Source organism: Eupeodes corollae, chromosome 1 (assembly GCF_945859685.1).
Source record: "Eupeodes corollae chromosome 1, idEupCoro1.1, whole genome shotgun sequence".
In the NCBI taxonomy this organism is placed as follows: Eukaryota; Metazoa; Arthropoda; class Insecta; order Diptera; family Syrphidae; genus Eupeodes; species Eupeodes corollae.
In genome coordinates, this window is record NC_079147.1 from 8235735 (window position 1) to 8255577 (window position 19843).

A 19843-nucleotide genomic window follows, 5' to 3' on the forward strand; every position below is an offset into this window, starting at 1 on the left:
ATTTGAAAAAGAATCCACTTGTGATCCGAAAACGAATTCAAAGGGGAAACTCTCCAATTCTCATCTCAACATCAAGCACATCCTCCCATCCATCATAATTTTCCGAGCTCGGAAAGACGAAAGTGGGAGTATTGCCTCTGTTACAAATGGTCATATCATTTTCAATAATAAAATCAAAAAGTGACAAACCTCGTTCGTTGATCTCAGAACTTTCCAAAGGTTATGCCGAGCATTTGCGTAGCCTCCGATCAGAAGGTTTGCCTTTTTGATTTTAGCTTCGGTTATGATTTTGCACACCTCCTCCGGAGGTGATGGTGCATTATGGGCAGAGTAAAAGGAGGCCTTGTCATAGTTGGTGGTGTTTTGTTTGTTTTTTTGTTTTCTTTTATTTTGTATTCCTTTTTTTATATGTGATTCATTTTTTTATTATTAAAATACAGCCCACACGGGTACAATATTTAAACAAATCTTATATATTCTTTTTTTCAAAAACCAATACTGCTCCTATAATTATTTCGGTGGGTGTATTTAAGTAAGACTACAAAAAACAGACCCCAGAAATCAAGGACCCATAAAATCATTAAGCCTTATTGGAATTTTGTATATTTGTTAACTTAGATATTCCATCTAAGTCAGAAAACAGTTTGAATGACGAGTTTCAATGAAAACTTTAACACTCAGACCAATCGCAGTGAAATTCAGTGAAAATAAAAAAAAACATAAAAGAATTTACTAACAAAATTAAAAATATTGTTTATTTTTAAATAGAAGGAATGTATTTCGTTTCGTGTTCTTTTGGAATACAGGATATAATAATTCAATACGTATTTAAACTTATTTTCTAAGAACCCTGCGACTTAAATTGCCTTAGTTTTTCCTTAACTTGAAATTTACTTTATTGCTTAACACATGACCAGGCTCTTAAGATTATACATTTCTATTTTCCAAATCTTTATTATGTAATTTTACGTATAAGATATGTAGAAAATAAAGAAAGAAAAATATTAAAGATAATGTAATAATAATTCAAAAAAAGATCACATTTTAATCCAAAACCAATAGAAATTAAAAAAACTAAAGAATAGTTTTGTAGAGATTATTAAATAATTTTTCGTTTGTGTTTGAGTGAAACGAACATAAGCAATGTGCTAAAAAGATTCTTTAAATTTAATTACATCTACGAACTTTAAGAGATATCCAAGTAAGTTTATTACGTGTTCGTGTGGGGTGTCAATTTTATGTTCATAATGATAAAAATTGATTTACGTTGTGTAACTTTGCGCTTTGCCTGGCCACAGGCATAGGCACAGGCAGACGAAAGTTATATGGCATGTTTAGTTTTTTTACAGCTCACCATGCTCACCACCCTTTTTGATGACCTTCAATTTTTCTTGTGCTGGGGGTTTGGTGTCTTGAGGTATTTTTTCAACAATCGGAGCTGGGTCCTTAGGAGGCGTACGTGTTGCTGGCTTAGGTGTGGCTTGAGGTGTGGGCTTTGCAGCTGGGGCTGGTTTTGGAGTGGGTTTGGCCGCCGGAGTTGGTGTGGCTGCTGGTTTTGGTGCAGTTGCTGGCTTTGGTGCAGCTGCTGGCTTTGGTGCAGGTTTGGGTGTTGTTGTTACTGGTCTTGGTGTTGTTGTTGGCTTTGGTGTCGTTGTAGTTGGTTTAGGAGTCGTTGTGGTCGGCCTTGGGGTAGTTGTAGTTGGTTTGGGAGTTGTGGTTGGTTTAGGAGTTGTTGTTGGCCTGGGAGTTGTGGTTGGCCTGGGGGTTGTAGTTGGTTTAGGTGTTGTCGTTGGCCTTGGGGTAGTAGTGGTGGTGGTGGTTGTTGGCCTAGGAGTGGTAGTTGTAGCTTTAGCAACAACGGGAACAACAGGCTCGATATTAGCAGCATTATCATACCGCACATTGCGAACTTTAATCTGAGGCGATTTAGGCAATTTGACTTTAGCAATGAAACGATTGTAAGGCGATCCCAAAAGCAAATTATCTTCAAGCTCAAGCACATGCGAGACATGCCCAACAGACTTATCGAACCCGTGCAAAGACCCTACGATGTTTCCATTCCAGTCAACACGAACAATTGTCGAACGCTTAGGCAGGAAAGGCACAACCACTTCGCCATGTCCAATCGAATGGATAAATCTCTGAGTCAATACGTTAGGGAATACATTGTTGAGCATACGGAAAGGCATTTCGAAGAGCACCAACAAACGCGATACGAATTTACGAATTGTTGGGAATTCTGAGAAGATAGCAAAGAGCGATGGATGATCAGCATCTTTGAAAACTAAAAGTGGAATCCATATTCCTTCACTGTCGGGCGTTAGATTATCGGGTAATCCGGGTAAACCATCAACAAACACCTCATGTTGTCCCTTCTTTGCGCCTTTAAGATAATATTTCAATAGACGTGACGAACCAGTTTCAGCAACAACAACGAATTCCTCATTTGGACTGATAACAACTCCATTGGGGAAGAACAGTTCATCGAGGAGACATTTGCTTTCATTCTTCACTCTATCGTAGTGGAACAATCTAAAGAAAAAAAAATAATGTATTAATAGAATATGATAAAGTACATCATTAATAATTAATTAAAATATTTAAATTTTGTATACACAGTTATGGACAAGTAAACAGCACACTCCTAGTTTTGTTTTTTTTTCACATACACTACCGATCAAAGGTTTGAGACCACCTTCAAAGGGTTGCCTTATTTGTAACTGGCACTTGAGTTTATGAATGAATATAGGATTTTACCTGCACTGTTAACTTAGACCATTCATAAAAGGTGCAAGTAAAAAATCCCAGATATTAATCCTTTTCTGTAGATTATGAGTAATTTTGTGAAAAAAAGGTAAAAAAAAACAGGGGTGGAATCGGCTAAGGTGATTTTTGATTGTCACCTTTGTGATCATAAAAAGTGATCAAACTAATTTTTGCGTCTGTGTAAGGTGATCACCAAATTTTGTTTAGAATTTGGTATCACTTTAAAAGAAATTCACTGACGTCTGTTACAATTGCAGTGGTTGTATTCAAAAACCGATCTGAAGCTATCCGGATTATTATGTAATTATAAGTTTTGATGTACCAAGTAGCCACGATGATGTTCTGCCTGCACAATAGTCAGTATTTAACTTTTCTAGTTGAGCACTCTGTCTCCATACAAAGCTGTCGTGAGCACTCCCGCCATATTTTGCATTTATTGCCAGAATTTTTCTGTTCTCGTTGCAGATTTATTCAACAAAAATTAATGAATCAAAAAATTGACTTACGATCATAGCGTTTACACTATGTCTTCCTTTTCTATTGAAATACATATGCTCATTTTCCGAAGGACGGAGAATCATAATATGACTCCCATCAATGCAGCCGATTACTAGGAAACAAATAATAAAATAAAAAACAAGTAATAAAATTAGTTTATTTTTACTAAGAACCAAAATCCTGACTCCAGGAATTTGATATTTTTCGTAGAAGAACATTTTTGCTTCTGAAGCCGATTGATTAAATTTGATTGTAAGTGGGCACAATTTCCTCTCCAGTTGTCTTAAGGTCAAAGAAATAACCTCACAAACAGTACTTTGTCCCCATGAAGCTGACCACTGACCAGTCAGCGCCAACTAGCCTTTGGTAGCCACCACCTCCAAGAAAATTTAAAGTCACGGCTAATCGAAGAATAGGGGGAATGTGTGTTGACCGCATATATAGCACATATGCGTACTTACTTTTTACTTGGAAGATTAAGAATGTTTATTTTATTGCGGAGGTTAATCCTTAAGAGCCGGACATTTCTATTATGATTAATATTTTCATTTTCAACATTTTCAGAATGTAAAATCAAAGGCACAAACACATTCATATTGTCTTGAAATTTCAGCAACTAAAAATAAAAATCAATTTCGAATGAAAGTGACAACTAAAGAGCTGTCACCAGAAAAAGTCACCAAATCGTGATTGTCACCGGTGACTATCACCTTACACAGACCGAATTTGTTGATTGTGACTGTCACCTATCACAAATCACCTTACGCGATTCCACCCCAGTATTGGGTTTTTGGCATCTATTTGGATTTCCCATAGCTTTTATTTTGTATGACTTTTTACATTCAATTTGGAATTTTTGTATGACTGCGCTAATATTAAAGTGTAAAAAAATGTAAAATTTGAATACCTACATACATATATATTCAGGATTTTGTATATAATGCTCGGTTTGATCATATTTAAATTTATTTGGGACTATGATCTTCTCCAGTAAACAAAGTGCCCATTATGGGAAAAGTTAAGGAATTAACTATTGAAACTTGATTTGCGATTATGATTCTTATTGAAGAAGGCTATTCGCAAAGAGAAATCGCCACAAAACTAAAGATATCCAAAGGAGCACTTCACAGGACCATACAGCGTTACTCTAGTACCGGCGGTTTTAAGGATAAACCGAGGTCAGGACGACCTAGAGTTACGACGAAAACCGAAGATCTGCATATCATCAGCAAGCGTTCTGGAAGAAAACAGCACCAGAAATACGCGCCGAGATCAATTAAATCCGGGAAGAACCATTATCTGTATCAACGATACAACGAAGGCTAAGGCATGCTGCGTTGCAGTGCAGGAACTACTTCTACGACCACAAAACAAGATGAAACGGTTGGTATGGGCCAAAACCCATAAGGATTGGACAGATAAAGACTTCAACAGAGTCTAATGGAGCGATGAGTCCAAGTTTGAGATATTTGGCTCAAATCGCAGAGTGTACGTCAGGCGCAGTGCTGAACAGAAGATGCTACCAGACTGTTTAGTCCCAACTGTAAAGCATGGAGGCGGTTCGGTAATGGTGTGGGGATGTATTTCCTTCGATGGAGTAGGAGATCTAACACGAATGATCGGAAGAATGGATAAAGAACTCTATAAAACGATATTGGAAGACCACGTTTTGGAATCTGGACTTCCATTAATCGTTGAAGGTTTTGTATTCCAGCAAGACAATGACCCGAAACAAACTTCAAAACTTTGCCGGAGATACCTGAAACAAAAGAAGATGAGGAAATTCTAAAAGTAATGGTATGGCCACCGCAGTCTCCAGATATTAACCCCATTGAGCTCTTATGGGAAGAGCTTGACAGAAATATTCGGAATCACTGCATAACATCGGAATCTGCTCTTTGGGAAACTCCATAAAATAGCTGGAATAATATTCTACAAAAAAAATAGAAAACCTTGTAAGAAGATTGCCCAGAATTGTAAAAAAAATTATTGAATTTGAAGGAGGGTTTTTCGATGAAAACTCAATTTAGAGCTTTTTGAAATAAATAATTGATGTTTAGTACAAAACTAGTTTATATTTTTCTATCATTTACAACTAGACATGCTCTTCACTTTTTTCACGTATTAACTTTTTTCCTAAAACTATAGTTTAGGGGAGGGAGCATACAAATCTATCAACGATAAAAGGAAAGGGCATTTGATATGATGCGACAAAATGAACATTACTGAAAACATGTTCCTTCTATTTTCAAGTGACTGAGTTTCAAGAAGTTTACATCTAGTCGAGTACGACAGGATTTCGATGTTCTAACCTAATTTCTGAATTATAAACCTTGTAGAATTTTTTGGATCATTTCAATTCAATTTAAATAAATAGTAAGGATTCCAAATCACACAACAGTATTCTAAGTTTGATCTAACAAAGGAGTTAAATGGAGATTTAATGACAAACGGGTCCTTGAAGTCTTTTGAATTACGTTTAATAAAACCTAGCATTGAATTGGATTTAGGTACAATATATTCTATATGTTTGCTAAAGTTTAGTTTTTAATCAAACAATACATCAAGGTCCTTTTTCTCCAAAACACTTTTAAGAACAAAGTTATTAACTTTGCAATCAAAAGAAATTTTGGACAAATTGCGACAAAAGGAAAAAAATTGACATTTATTAACTACAAATAAAAGTGTACTAGAATTTAAGAAGATATTAGCCAAGTCGTTGATAAATACTTAAAAAAAGAAGGGCTGCCTTGCGGGACACCCGAGGTTGGACAAGAGATCATTGTCCCCTTAAATAGGACTCCAACCATTTTAACATATTATTTGAGTGAAAACCAAATTGTTTCAGTTTTTCAATCAAAATAGTATAAATAAGTGTAGATAACATAAATTTGGTACCCTTCTTCGAGTTTATTTGAAACGAAATTGAAAAAGATAGAAAGATTAGTGTTATTGGATCTTTCTGCAATAAATCCATGTTGAAAAGGTGAAATATGCTCCTTAAAGAGAAATGTCAACTTTTCACATATAATTTTCTCCAAGAGTTTCGGTATACTTGATAGTTACAATAGGACGGTATTTATTTACTTCCACTGAAATTGACCTTTTTCAAGAGTGGCATTGAAGATGAAATAAAGGGGCTCAGATATAGCAAGTGCACATTTCTTCAAACTAATTGGTAGAGTTTCATCAGGGCCTTGTTTGCAATCGTTATTTAAATTTAAAAGACCTTCTTCGATTTCCGAAATATTAATTTATAATTGTCGTATGTCAACCTTATAACTATGATTAGATAATTTGGCTATTCTTAATGAATCGGAACTAGATTTCAAATAATTTGATTCCAAGTAATGGGCAAACGAATAACAAATATTTGAAAGATCCAAAAATGTAGAACCAAGGTAGTTCATACTGCTAGGAATACCAATTGACATATTTTTATCATTAATAAACGACCAAAAACATTTCCCATTAGTTTATATGTTTGATTCAATCGGTTAAATGTAATTTTTATATAGAAATTTGTTAAGAACATCGAATTCTCGCGCTAGCCGGATGTATTTATTTTTTAATTCGATATTATTTTGGCAAGTGTTGTTCGATTCTCGATATCACGTGAATAAATGAGGGTATTGACTTTAAAATTATTTCATTCTGTGCTGTTGTTAAAGGAAGATAATGGCATAGTAGTTTGTATTTGTTTATGTAAGTAATAAAACTTCCAAAAAATCCTACTTAAATTCATAAAAAGTGGTTATGGCGTAAAAATCTCGCTAACAAAAACTGATATTGAAAATCATATGCGAAATATTAATGTTAACTTTTAGTTAGTTTTTTTGTAAAAATTAAGCTACTTTAAAAGAAAAAAAAAACAAGAAAACATACAAAAAGAACAAAAAGCTGATGGGAATTAGTTTTCGACAACAATTATTTTTAGGAGAATAAAGAAAGATGTTAACTTTAAACTTTGTATGTCACACATTTTTTTAATATTTTGTTAAAGTTTTAGACAATTCGACAGAAGGATACGGATGAAAAGTTATCAGTGTTGGTGCCATCCCAGCATCTTCTATTGATATATAATAAAGACAACGAATTAAAAGGAAAGACACTATAAACAAGACTATATAATTGAAAGGAAAGGTTTTATATGAAAATTTCAGAGCTTTGGCTATTTGGGAAGGATTTTTGTCTTAAATCAAAAAAAAAAAATACAAAAATAAATGAACAACTTTGCAGCAACAAATAAAAACACACGAAGTGAAAGAATGTGTGCTATTTTTCTGTCAACAAGTGAGAGTTTAACAAATAAAATAATACGCAAGTACAAAAAAACTATTCAAGATTAAGATACTTTTCAAATTTGATTATCTCCATAAGTTTATCGTTATTTGGTACCAGAAGAAAAAAAAAAATCAGTCCCATTCGTCTAAATAATGGACTGATAACATGTCTATAATGAGCTCTATCTATTTCTAATTTTAATTTCACCGGCTTCTCTTTATTTACTCACAATTGAATTGTAAGCAAATAAACAAAGTAAAATGTTTTGTAAACAAACAAAGTCTTTTGGATAACCTTGAACTTAATGTTTTAACAAAGAAAAAAGATTTATCAGCTGTTTGCAATATCGTTTCAATTTATTTTTAATTCCATTTTGTTTGTGTTTAGTTGCTGATTGTTTTGTGGTGATAAAATTTAAACTTTTCATTTCCTTATCTGGACTTTTAATAAAGCAGTAAAATACTGCCTCTATGCTGATGATGTATGTACATATATATTCTCTCTAAAAACCAAAATGTTATGGAAATCAAAAATTCACTCACAAATGCTCTTAATTACATTTTAAAATGGACAGTTTCTTCTGTAGCTTAAATTTCGTTACCAAAATGCAAACTCTTGCATGTATTTCAGTAACATTTTTGTACACCTCTGTTAATTAATGTAAATAATGTAGACATTGAGAATGTAACAATTTTAAAAATGTAGGACTATTTTAATAGTAGATACAATTGGCACAATCATTTTTTAGATCTTAAGAAATCTCTAGCTGCAAGGTCTAATATTATTAAGTATTTATCAAGTACGAAAAGTAGCGTACACGTTAAAACCCTTTGTAATATAACAAAACAACTTAAACAAGTAAAATAGATTATGGTATATTTATTTATGGCAACGCTCCGAAATCCACACTCGGGATTATTAAACCAATCTACCACCAAACAGCAAGATGTACATCCCTATTATGAGTATCAATTTGATAGTTGATAATATCTATCAACTATTTGATGAATCGGTATTATGAACATCAACTTTTAATTTTTGAACCGATTGTGAATAGTTTATTGTGAATGAGATTTTTTTCTCGTTTGACGTTTTCAATTATTGTTTTAAAATTTTGTTATGTGTCTGGACTTCTGGAGTTAAAATTGTTTTGCGAAAATGTAAGTTGTTCTAATAAAAAAGTTTTCATATTTTAAAAAATATTATTTAGGAACAGAATAGTAAGTAACAGGAAGCAATTGGAAAGAATGGTAGAATTGATGGAGCAAAATCCTGAAGTGGCAAGGGGGATGTTGTCCAAAGTGGACCTAGGAAAAAAGTGGGAAGCTATCGCAGTGGAGTTGAATAGTTTGGGGCCTCCACAACGCGACTCAACCAAGTGGCAAAGAGTGAGTATAATTTGCTTAAGTATACATTCAATTTGTAATGTTTTGATTTTAATAGGTATGGATTGATCAAAAAACAAAAATTAAAAAGAAAGTTACAAAAAATAAGATAGAGACAATTGCAACTGGCGGAGGACCTAATAAAACAATCCGATTGACTGATGATGAAGAAGCAGTAAGTCGCCTAATGCAATTTAATGCCTGTGTTAATCCCCCGGGTGTTGAATTTGGGTTGCAATTAACAAATTTGCCTGACGAAGGTGTTATTGCCGACGAAGACGAAGCAGTTTTTTGTTTGCATGCGAAAATATTCCTATAGCAACCGAATTAAACATCGTCAATAAAAAGTAATTTAAAAAAAAAAATGCGTACAAATCGCTGTTTCTTTAAATTTATATTTTATTCTATGGAGAGAATGAAAAAAACGTACCTTTTATAATTTTTTTCTAAATTTATTTGAGACGTATCAACCAAGAATTTGTGGTTGATATGATAATTGATGTGTATCTATTTTTTTGATATCCGTAATACCAAGTAATGTCAAAAAATCATTCACAATAATGATAAAATTCACAGTTCATCAACAAAGTTGATAGCCATAATACCAATGCATCAAAAATATTGTTATGTATCAAGTATCTAGTTGATAGCTATAATAGGGCTGGTAGTGTTGGCGCCTTTCGTACTAAATAAATAAATAAATTAGGTGGCGTAACATTCCATGAAGACCCAAGGCCTAGTGACTTACAACTCTCAACCATTCCTGTGTGCGAGTAATATTGTCAGTACTCCCATCAAAAACATCCTGGCAGAGGCTGGCCTCCCTACTTTTGAAGAGCGAAGAGAAAAAATCATATATAAACTATATGCTAAACTGGTATTTTCCTCGAATTCGATAACCAACAATAAAGTCAACTTAACACTGCACTGGAAAAGAAATTACAAGACACCATCAGCCATTTTCACCATCCTTCAATCTGGGAACTCTGAATTTCCAAAACAAGAGTTGTTAAAAACAAAACATTCTGCTCTACTGGAACCTGCTTGGCTCATCGACTCCAATTCCTTTATGAAATAATGAATCTCGCATCTCAAAGGAAAACCAATACAAACGTTGAGATTTATTGCAAGATTTTTCCAAGGATTTCATCTGAGCTCAAGTCAAAAAATTGGAAATTCACTTTTACGGATGGGTCCAAAACCTCAGAGAATACAAACTTTGCAAGCACAAATAAAGACGGTAGCACGATACTTTTTGGACTACTTCCACAAACCGCATCCATTTTAACTGCTGAAGCCTTTGCTCTTTTTTAATGCCATTCAAGAGGCTTTAAAAGAAGGAAATGAGCAGACAGTTTCTCTTCGATCAAAGCTGTCAAAAATACTAACAACAACTCCACCAATCTCATCAACAACATCCGCTCCTTATTGGTAAATTCAAACCAGCACATAAAACTAATGTGGACCCCTGGAAACGTTGGCATCCGTGGTAATGAGCTCGTGGATAAAGCCGCCAGCCTCGCAAGCAAGTCACCAACCTAGTTCTATAATATTTACACCAAGAATGACCTTTTGAAGAACCTCACAAGAAAACTGACCAACACCCAAGAAAACGAATGGAGAATGTACAATCACCACTATGTAGTAGTGAATCTAACACAATCAAACCTTATATACCCTACAAACAGCGAAAAATCAAAAATAAAAAACTTTATCCGACCACCTCCTCAAAATAGGACCACCTCCTCAAAATAGAACCTCTTCCCATTTGTCCTACCTCCAATTCTACATCTGACCTCCAACACCTGCTCCAAAACTGCAACAGAACTAAGCCAATCATAGAGAAAATTCTAAATGGAATCGACATCATCCAAGCGAAACGCTGAGATACCCAAGATTGTCAAATATAATAAAGATCAATCATATTCTCTTGGAAATTGAAACCATTATATAAATGTATGTGTGTAAAATTAAATATAGGGCGGTAGACCTTTGTAGCTCGAAACTTTTCGTTTCTTTATCTGCAGTAAAGCAGGTAACTTTAAAGACTTTTTGGACCATGTGTACAACGATAAAAGTAAGACAACTAATGGTAAAACATTTTGAAGAAGATATATCGAAACTCTTTATTGCAGAAATTGTTAAAAAAGCTAGTCTACATAGGACATGTCATAAAAAGATTTAAAACAACAAGATTTGTTGAAAATTTACAAGAATCTGGAAGGCGTAAGAAGTTTACTGCAAGCGCGGCGATGAACGTTGGTTTGTAAAACAACTTTTAAAAAACAGAGTCAAAAGAAAGGAATTTGTAAGCTGGTATTAAAAGAAGGATTTGTCATTCCGGAATCGTGTTTTGTTCCCTGACGAGAGTAAATTTAATTTCGATCAAATGGACAAACACGTGGAAGAAACTGAATGAATAGATCAAAGAAAAAACTTGCGGCCTACTGTAAAACATGAAGGTGGCTCCCTTATAATATGGGATGTTTTTCTGTGACTGGTACAGTTTATTCAAATTTGGAGGGAAAATTTACATCAAAGCGCACCAAAATTAGAAGAATATTAATTTCATTAAGACAACGACCTAAAACACAAGGTAAAAGGATACTCGGTTAAGTCTCTTGTATAATTATTAGAGCATGATTGAACCATCCCACAATCAACAGACTTAAATGGTATTGAGCATTTATACAAAACGACTTAAAAATTGCATTAAAGCTGAATGGGAATGGCTTATAAAATCAATACCAATCAAAGATTTGATGCGATAAAACATAGTAAAGAATTGCTAAGTACTTTCTTTCCATTGGTTGTTAATTAAAATACACGAATTATTGTTTTTTAAAAAATTGATTTACGTGATGGTTTAAAGAAAAAACAATGCGTATGTTCGATTTCTTTTTCGAAACATTTTTAGAATGTTTTGCTTTATTATTTTCTTACACCTGTAGTTCTTAAAAATTAATGTATTCTTTTTTGATTTAAGAAAAAAATTTGTTTTTTGTTATATATACCGAATAGGAACCGTGGTTTAAAGCTTTGTATGCATAACTAAAAGTTATGCTAATAATAATGCATTGGCTTATTTGTTAACCGTGATGTTATTCGCTATTATTAGCCATTGGTATAAAAAGTAACTACTAGTGCCATTTTAGTGGATCAATATTGCAATGAATTTGTTGGTCTCATTGTAAAATTGCCATATACGGTCTCAACTCAACCTCATCGTTTACAGCTTTGTGTCCATACAAATAATTATGTACTAGGGCTAAGCTTTCCAACGACATATACATTGTTGGACAGAGAATTAGAACATAATACTTTATTTTAGTAAAAATCCTTTTACCAGTTGAAAAAAGAATTTCTTAAAAATTGTCCACACTATAACAAACTATGCTGTATCATCCTGTAATCTTTGGAAATTGTCAGTTATTTACACATGTTTAGTTATTATTCCAGAAAATTAGTTCGCCGTTCGCCATTAAGTTTATGTGGCCAAAGAATAAATTGTGTGTAAATTGGAAAATAACAGTAATACTGTTCACATTCAAGAAACCTCAAACCTATTAAGACGTTCAAAAAAAAAAAATAGTCTACAATGCCATTCAATTTTTTTAAACTCATTACACGACCAATGCCATCCGAAGAAACTGGCCATAAAAAAAAGACAAGTTCTGTTAGTTCAGCATTAGCTGAATCCAAGCTACACATAAATCCCACAGAATATGTGTGGAACGATGTAGAATATCAATTTGGATGCAGGAAACTAAACAATTTACAAGAACTTTGTGAAGCTTCGAGAGTGGGTCAAAAAGTTTGACGAATGGAGTAGTTGGGTAGTAATTGACTTAACAAGGCAAATCGTCTCAAATCATTTTAAAATATAGATCGTAGAAGATGACGAAGAGGCGGGAGTGCTATCGAAAGCAAGGTTTATATCGTTTAAGCAAAGGTGTTTATAATTTGTTTTTCGGTAATTCGCCAACGAAGTAAGCACAAAATTTTTATCGAATTAAATTTTAATCGCGGAGTTTTTGTGTTCGGTTTTGGGCGAGTGTGGTAAATATTATTTAGTGTTGGTGGTTTAATGTTAATTGTTGTGCAAATAAGATTAAAAATAGATTTGAGATTTTCGTTAGGTAAACACGGGATACTAAAAATAAAGGCGTCCTTAGCGATAATTCGGTTTTCATACACGTTCAAGGAGCTTTTAAGCTTGGCAATTTTGTCAGCGGTGTTCAAGCGGTGTGATCAAAGTTATTGTTTACATTATTGATTTGATTAGAGTTTTCAATTAAACAAGATCTAGTGCTCGTACATTCGGTGGTAACTTTAGCTAGTGATATTTTGATATTACTAATTTCGGTGTTTAGAGAGTCGATATCTGATTTAATTTCGGTTTTGGCGGTTTCTAATATCACAACACGATTATTTATTTCCTGGACACTAGTTTTGACTTTATTAATTTCACGGCCGAGTTCTTCAGTTATTTTTTTCTGACTCTTCGAGTTTTTTTGGACAGAAGTGAAACAATAAACTCGCTTTGTTGACGAAGTTTTTTATCCATCCATGTCTTATCCATGATTTTTATTGATGTCGGAGTGTTCTTAGGTGTTACGATTTTACGAGATGATAAGCTTTTGGGCGAATTAATGGGTGTGGAATTCAAAGTGCGCGGTCGATTAGATGGGTTTGAAGGCATGAGTAAGTATTAGATATACGTTAATGTATTGGACTTTTATAAGTTTGAGAGCAGAGTCAAGAGAAAGATTCGTTAAATAATTTGCAAAAAGGACGCAAAAGAATATTTTTCACTTTTGTTACACATTTATTTAGACAAATAATATTTAAAATGTAAGCACTTTTGCTCAAAAAGAACTTTATACAAACAGCAAATCAGCTTATGTACAAGAAGACACAAAAACTAGCGAGGTTGAATGCGTTCATCGATCAGAAAAATAAAAAAAAAAATATGTTTGTCATCGGATCAAATACACGTCTTATCAGCAGCTCATGAGAGAGTAAGATGTCAGCTTTTTACGGGGACTTTTGCCATGGAAAAACAATGATTTAAAAGTCTGCATAGTCTTTTTAAACAAGATAGAGAGTCTATAGAAGGAAATCCCCGCTTGAGCCGACCGATTGAGGCAACTTCCTCAGACATCGTCGTTTAGGTCAATAAACTTGTTCTGGAAGATTCTCGATTTGCAAAATTGTTGGAGTATCACCAACCACACCCATTTTAAATATTCTGCGTGTCCATCTTGGCATATCTTAGGTCAGTGTAAGGTGAGTGCCTAGAATTTTTGTCAGTTGTTAAGAAACGACAGCGAGTAAAGCCTTCTCGCGGACATTTGTATCTCTCTAATGGAAACAGAGATGAAAATCGCCTCCCTTAAATTCCAGATGTGGCCCCTTCTGCATTTCCAAATCTAAAAAAAAAACTCCGTGGACAAAGATTTACCGATGATGAATAGGTGAAGTCGACAATTGCTGCCTATTTGGAATTACTTGAAATGCATTTTTTCGAAGGCATTAATAAACTTTTTGAGTGATGTGTAAAGTGCATTAGACTAAGGGAGAGTATATTGAAAAGCAAAAATAAAAATGTGCTAAATTTCATCCCCCTTTCCTTCCGCGAACTTTTTGACGCACCATCGTATATTAAAAAAGGCTAGAACAGCATTCCTATTAATCGGTGTCAATGCCTAGTAGAGTATTCCTGATAAGATACAAACTGTAGTTAGACAGAAAAGTTTCCTAACAATTTTTTATGAAAATAAAAAGTTTTTAATTAAAAAAAAAAGTATTCAATTTATTAATTTAATCTTATTTTGTGACCACCACTTGTTGAGTTAAAAATTTATATTACTGCATTTTTCGTTGTTGTTATTTTGAATTGTTTTTTTTTTTTATTAAGTTTGTTTCAAAAACAATCAAAAATAATAATCTGCGTTATTAAAATTCGTGCGAAATATCGCCGATTAATTTCAAATCCCTCTTTGAATTTTAATGTTGGTAATGAAGTTAGTCGGGTCGCACAATTTGACGGCCACCATAACTGTCTATACACATGCTAAGCCAGTCTATATGTCAGTCCTATGGTGAGTCGTTTACTTTTTGTTAATCTAGAGTTTATTTTTATTTATTCATATTAGACTTTGATTTATTAAAATGCAGTTTGTTGATATTCGAAATTATAAAAAAAAACATTAGTCCTGGGGGGTTGAATCGGCTAAGGTCATAATTGACTATAAAAGTGTTGATAGTCAAATCGACTGTAAGCTGATTCAATTCAATTCGATTGAACAATTTCGGAATATAAATGTCACAATTCAATGTTGCTCTGGTGAAATTTTAAAATGATTTCTATTTAATATTTAAATAAAAGTATCAAATTGACTGTTTTTAAATAACATTTTTACTTGTGTTTTTCGAATTACGTAAGCTTTGTCGGTGAAAAAAATGTGTTTTTGTACCTGAACTGAAAAAATATGTTCATTCGTTTTTTGTAAAGGTCTGGTAGCTCTATTCAGAAACTACATATTTGTAGGAAAATGACTATCAAATTTTTATAGTGACATCTTTTTAGGTATCAATTTGACTATCACCTTAGAAAGATCAAATTCGCTTATTTTGACTGTCAAAAATCAACAATCACTTTAGCCGATTCCACCCCTGGATTATTGGATTTTGTTTATATTGTTTGTTGATTACTTAGAAATATTTAGTAAAACTATGTGAAAGTAGTAAAAGATATTTGATTAACGTTACGTTAAATGTCAAAAGTCTGTTTTGAAAACTGTCAGTACCAATATTAAAAAATTAAATTGGGTGGCGCAACAGTCCGTTGTGAACCAGGGCCTAGTGACTTACAACTCTCAACCATTCCTGTGTGCGAGTACTGTTGTCAGGAATGGAAGGGACCTACAATTTTAGGCCGAATCCGAACGGCTAGTTTGAGAAAGCACTTTTTCATGTCAAGAATTACTCTTGAAGGATTTGTCAATTCCTCGCAAGAGGCAGTACCCGCTCAAATAATTTTTTTAAAATTAAGTTGGCACAGGCATGGATTGAACCCAAGACCCCTTGCATGACAGTCCAACGCACTAACCATCATGCCACGGGTACTACCAGTATCAATATTACATATTAATAATTATTTATTTAAATTGTAAATAAGTGATTTTAAGTGATCATTATTAAATACTAAGAGATTTTTACTCATTTTTCATTATAATACTTTCAAAACTGTGTATAACATGTATCACTACTATGTTACCTCGTCAGTCTCCTGGAATTTTTAGAAGTTTGATTTAATAACTATCGTAAACAAAATATCCTCAAAAGTAACTCAACTTTTGTATAATCACCCCTATCTTTTATTTTATTTATTTTAAAATAAATTTTGACTTTGAGCCAATTTAAATTTGTATTAATTGCTTAGGGTTATAATAAAAAAAAAACAAAGATGAATCTTATTTACGAGCAGGAACATAAGCGGATATTTTAATTAAGTAGTTACATATATTACTGTTAGCCTTAGATGCTTGAAAATAAATCTTCATAAAATTCAGCATCTTTAATTTACTTTTAGGTAAGCTAAGACAAAGAAGTAATGCTTAATAAGCATCATAGGTTCGATAAGATAAGCATAATAGATAAAAAAGAAATGAGATACGTAGTCAATGGTTTTGATGAAATTTTGAAGCTATATAGGTACGTGGAATATAAGAATTTTAATTAAATTGGATAAATAAAATCAAATAGATGCTTTCATATGCATAGTATAAATACAAACTATAAAAACATAGGTTCAAAAGAAGTACATAAAAATACTATACTAAAACTCTATAAAGTCATCAAGCTCGAAGATATCCGAACTATAAAAACATAAACGTGTGACCTAAGCGCACATTATTAAGTCAATAATAATAAAATCATTTTTCCTTTTAAACAAATCTTATACCTTCGCATTTAATTATATTTACCCACTTAGACTTACCTTCCTGATGGGTTGGCAAACACAGTGAATGCAATATCTTCAAGCAAGAAATCAGAAGATGAGTCAGTCCAGAATACGTCGCCCTTTTTATCTACGGCCAAGCTATTGAACATCATCGGTTTGCGTTTTATTTTACCATCCAGCTCCTGTTGAGCAGAGATAAGAAGCTTCTTCTTTCCATTCGATAGATTAACCTCCCACAGACCATAATAAGCATCGGCAACAATCAAGTTATTGCCAAGTGTATCGAAGGCCAAGCCCAAAGGTCGTCCACACCGTGATTCTTCAAAGATTTCTTCTGTAAACAATTTTCAAGGAAAACTTTTATTTAAAAACTTTGTCCCATTGAAACACTCGTTAAATGTGTTGTAAGTATCTACCACAAGGTTGTCCGAACTTTGCTACATGCGTAACATGATCGGCAGTTAGTTTAATAACCTCGCCACCATAAATTCCAGTGTAGATCTCATTTTTACGTGCCAGCAAATGTTCTGGGCCATAGACACGGCCTTCGAGTAACCTTTCGGCGCCTTCAAGATGAAAATTAGGTTCTAGAGCGCCTTTAAGTTCTTTCGCAGGTGTCACACTGTTTTTTAATTCCAGTTTTATACAAAATTTATACATTCTAATTTATCAAAAAAAAGTCATTGAACTTACGTGAATGCTGCAAAGGGAAAAGTGTTCCGTGGCGGAATGCCGGGTATTAAAACTACGATGAGAAAAAATACTAAAAAGTTTATCAAACGAACTCGAAGTCTGTATAAAAGTCCCATTGTGGAAAATGGTTAAAGAAAATTTGACTTTTCTTTTGTTGGGAATGTAAAATGAAAAGTAATTTTATATGAAATTTCTACACGGCGACCGGTGGTGGTGCTGCTGACTGCTGCTGCTGCTGTAAGAAGAACAAACCCAACGAAACGAACGAGAAAGTTTTAAAGAAGTGAGCTGTCATGAAAGAAAGTTTCAGAATTTTATTTCTGTTGTCTTCTCGGTACGGTAGATAGAAATAATGACGTAATCAATTTAAATGTAGACATTTCAATAAACGTAGAATGATTCCATTCAGCACGACTAATTAGATTTGTTCAGTGTGGAACACAACTTATATATGTTTAGAAACTTGAATATAAAAAATGACACGTGTATCATATGAGTTTTTCTTATTGTATTTGAACAGAGCTTTAACTGGCAAACTCTTTCTGATCAGATTGCTTAGACCTTTAATTTGTATTACTTTCTAGTTCTAGGTTCAGATAGCGATCAACAAGCTTAAAAAAATCATAGTTGTGAATAAAACGCTAAAGATGAAGATAAAAATCCAAATCTTGAGAACAAGATGACATTTTTGGTTGATATTCAAATCTTTTTATCGACTTACAAAATTATGTAAGGAATGGGTTTAAAAAACAACATTATGGGTTTTAGGGGGTGATACGTACGAAAGAATTTATGTATATATTATCTTATAGAGTGTTTTTCACAATAAACACATCTAATTTCAGGTTTGTATTAGTAACTTGGGGTCTCCATTGAACATTTCCGGTTATCCAATAGAAACCAACAATCCAGTCTATGATGCGGTCATCGCAGTTTGAATTTTTCAAGCGGATCAAAATCCTGTCATCAAATTTGACGTTTGTGTTGTATGTAGTGTTGAGCGTCCATTTTCTGCAGTCTTTTTGAAATTAAAACTTCATTTCGTTTAAATTGTGGTCGAGCGCGGTCATATCTACATATTTTTTACATTATGTAAGTACCTCTTGTGGATATTGAGATGTGTGAACTGCGTACTAGCTACCAGAATGTCTTGCCTCGCAGCGAAATCGGTCAGCCTGAATCTGTTGCCGGAGGTGGTGTCGTGCAGGCTGCATCTTCCGATTAAGCAACCAAAGATGTCTTCTCTTCCTAGCTTGGCATTAAAATCACCTAAGATAATTTTAATGTCATAGCTAGGGCACTGCTCATATTATGTCTTGTCCAAGAGCTTGAAGAATATGTCTTTGGTGTCTTCATCTTTCTTCTCTATTGGGGCATGCGCGCTTATGAGGCTTATGTTGGCGAATTTAGCCTTGATGCGGATTGTCGTGATGCGCTCGCTCACACTGTTGAAACTCAAGACTTTCTTTGTTCTCGGTAGCAGTCGCCGTAGTATATCGCAGTCTTTTAGTTTGCGTTTGTCTGGTCCATCCCATTGCACTTCTTAGATGGCGGTAATATCCGCCTTGCAGCAGTTTAGGGCTTTCGCTAATTGTTCGAAGTTCGTTGATCCGAAGTTCGTTGTCCTTATTTCGTTTCTATGGGTTGTGAATCCGTCCGTTTCCGAGGTTTGTTGGTGCTTTGCAACTAAAGGTATTTTTTACGTGCCCAGTGCCAGACCCTTAGTATAACTTCAAGGACGGGAAGTCGGATAAACCGCTGCTTACAGGTCTGGCCTCCGAATATGTCGAAGAAGCCCTATAAGGTGTTCACTAAGTAGTTCAACCTTACTGGAACTGTAGACGTCACCGTTGATTCCATCTCGAGAATTCGTCCGCTGCCGCCTGGATAGGGAGAGGTGCTTTAGTGGAAACACCTCTCCCCCTCTCTCATTTGCTGCCCCCAATAACTTTCCACTGGGGTTAGACCCCAATCTCCAGTTGAAGTACTTGGCACCCGATGTTCACCGCGGGGAGGTGAGAGTAGGTTTTGAGAAAAACCTGTCTACGCTTGTGTCCTCTTAAATGCACATGTCTACGATTTGAACATAACGAAATAATGAAATATGTATGAAAAATAAAAAGGTCAGTATTTTATTTATATATTTTAAAGAAACTATTTTAAGCCTTGAAATGGAAAACAGAATTTTTAATTTCCAACTTAACTCAAATTATCAAATTTATTATCAGCCTCAAAAATCAAACCATTC

The 19843-nt window shown here is 33.9% G+C and overlaps 2 protein-coding genes across 4 annotated transcripts; one reads left to right on the plus strand and one right to left on the minus strand.

The window, feature by feature from the left end:
• Positions 1 to 728: 728 nt before the first annotated feature.
• Positions 729 to 17916, minus strand: LOC129938439 (adipocyte plasma membrane-associated protein Hemomucin). 2 transcript variants are annotated; one of them, XM_056045998.1, is made up of 4 exons: positions 17596 to 17916; positions 17319 to 17524; positions 16939 to 17233; positions 729 to 2532 (listed from the first exon to the last, which is right to left on the minus strand). In XM_056045998.1, the coding sequence occupies exons 1-4, from the start codon at positions 17709 to 17711 to the stop codon at positions 1344 to 1346; spliced, it is 1806 nt and encodes a 601-aa protein (XP_055901973.1). In that variant the 5' UTR covers positions 17712 to 17916; the 3' UTR covers positions 729 to 1343. The 2 variants fall into 2 exon arrangements, with proteins under 2 accessions (XP_055901973.1, XP_055901972.1); XM_056045997.1 differs by having other exon boundaries at positions 16939 to 17236; positions 17596 to 17915.
• Positions 8507 to 9569, plus strand: LOC129938440 (uncharacterized). Of its 2 annotated transcripts, none has more exons than XM_056045999.1 (3): positions 8507 to 8708; positions 8759 to 8936; positions 8992 to 9569. In XM_056045999.1, coding segments are annotated over exons 1-3 (441 nt in total). In that variant the 5' UTR covers positions 8507 to 8706; the 3' UTR covers positions 9253 to 9569. The 2 variants fall into 2 exon arrangements, with proteins under 2 accessions (XP_055901974.1, XP_055901975.1); XM_056046000.1 differs by having other exon boundaries at positions 8765 to 8936.
• Positions 17917 to 19843: the final 1927 nt, after the last annotated feature.

Coding starts and splice junctions, on each gene's coding strand:
- LOC129938440 (XM_056045999.1), top strand. Junction 8,937..8,991: donor ACTCAACCAAGTGGCAAAGA/GTGAGTATAATT, acceptor TGATTTTAATAG/GTATGGATTGATCAAAAAAC.
- LOC129938439 (XM_056045997.1), bottom strand. CDS start 17,711: ATGGGACTTTTATACAGACTTCGAGTTCGTTTGATAAACTTTTTAGTA. Junction 17,525..17,595: donor TTTCCCTTTGCAGCATTCAC/GTAAGTTCAATG, acceptor ATTAAAAAACAG/TGTGACACCTGCGAAAGAAC. Junction 2,533..16,938: donor TTTGCCAACCCATCAGGAAG/GTAAGTCTAAGT, acceptor TTTTTTCTTTAG/ATTGTTCCACTACGATAGAG.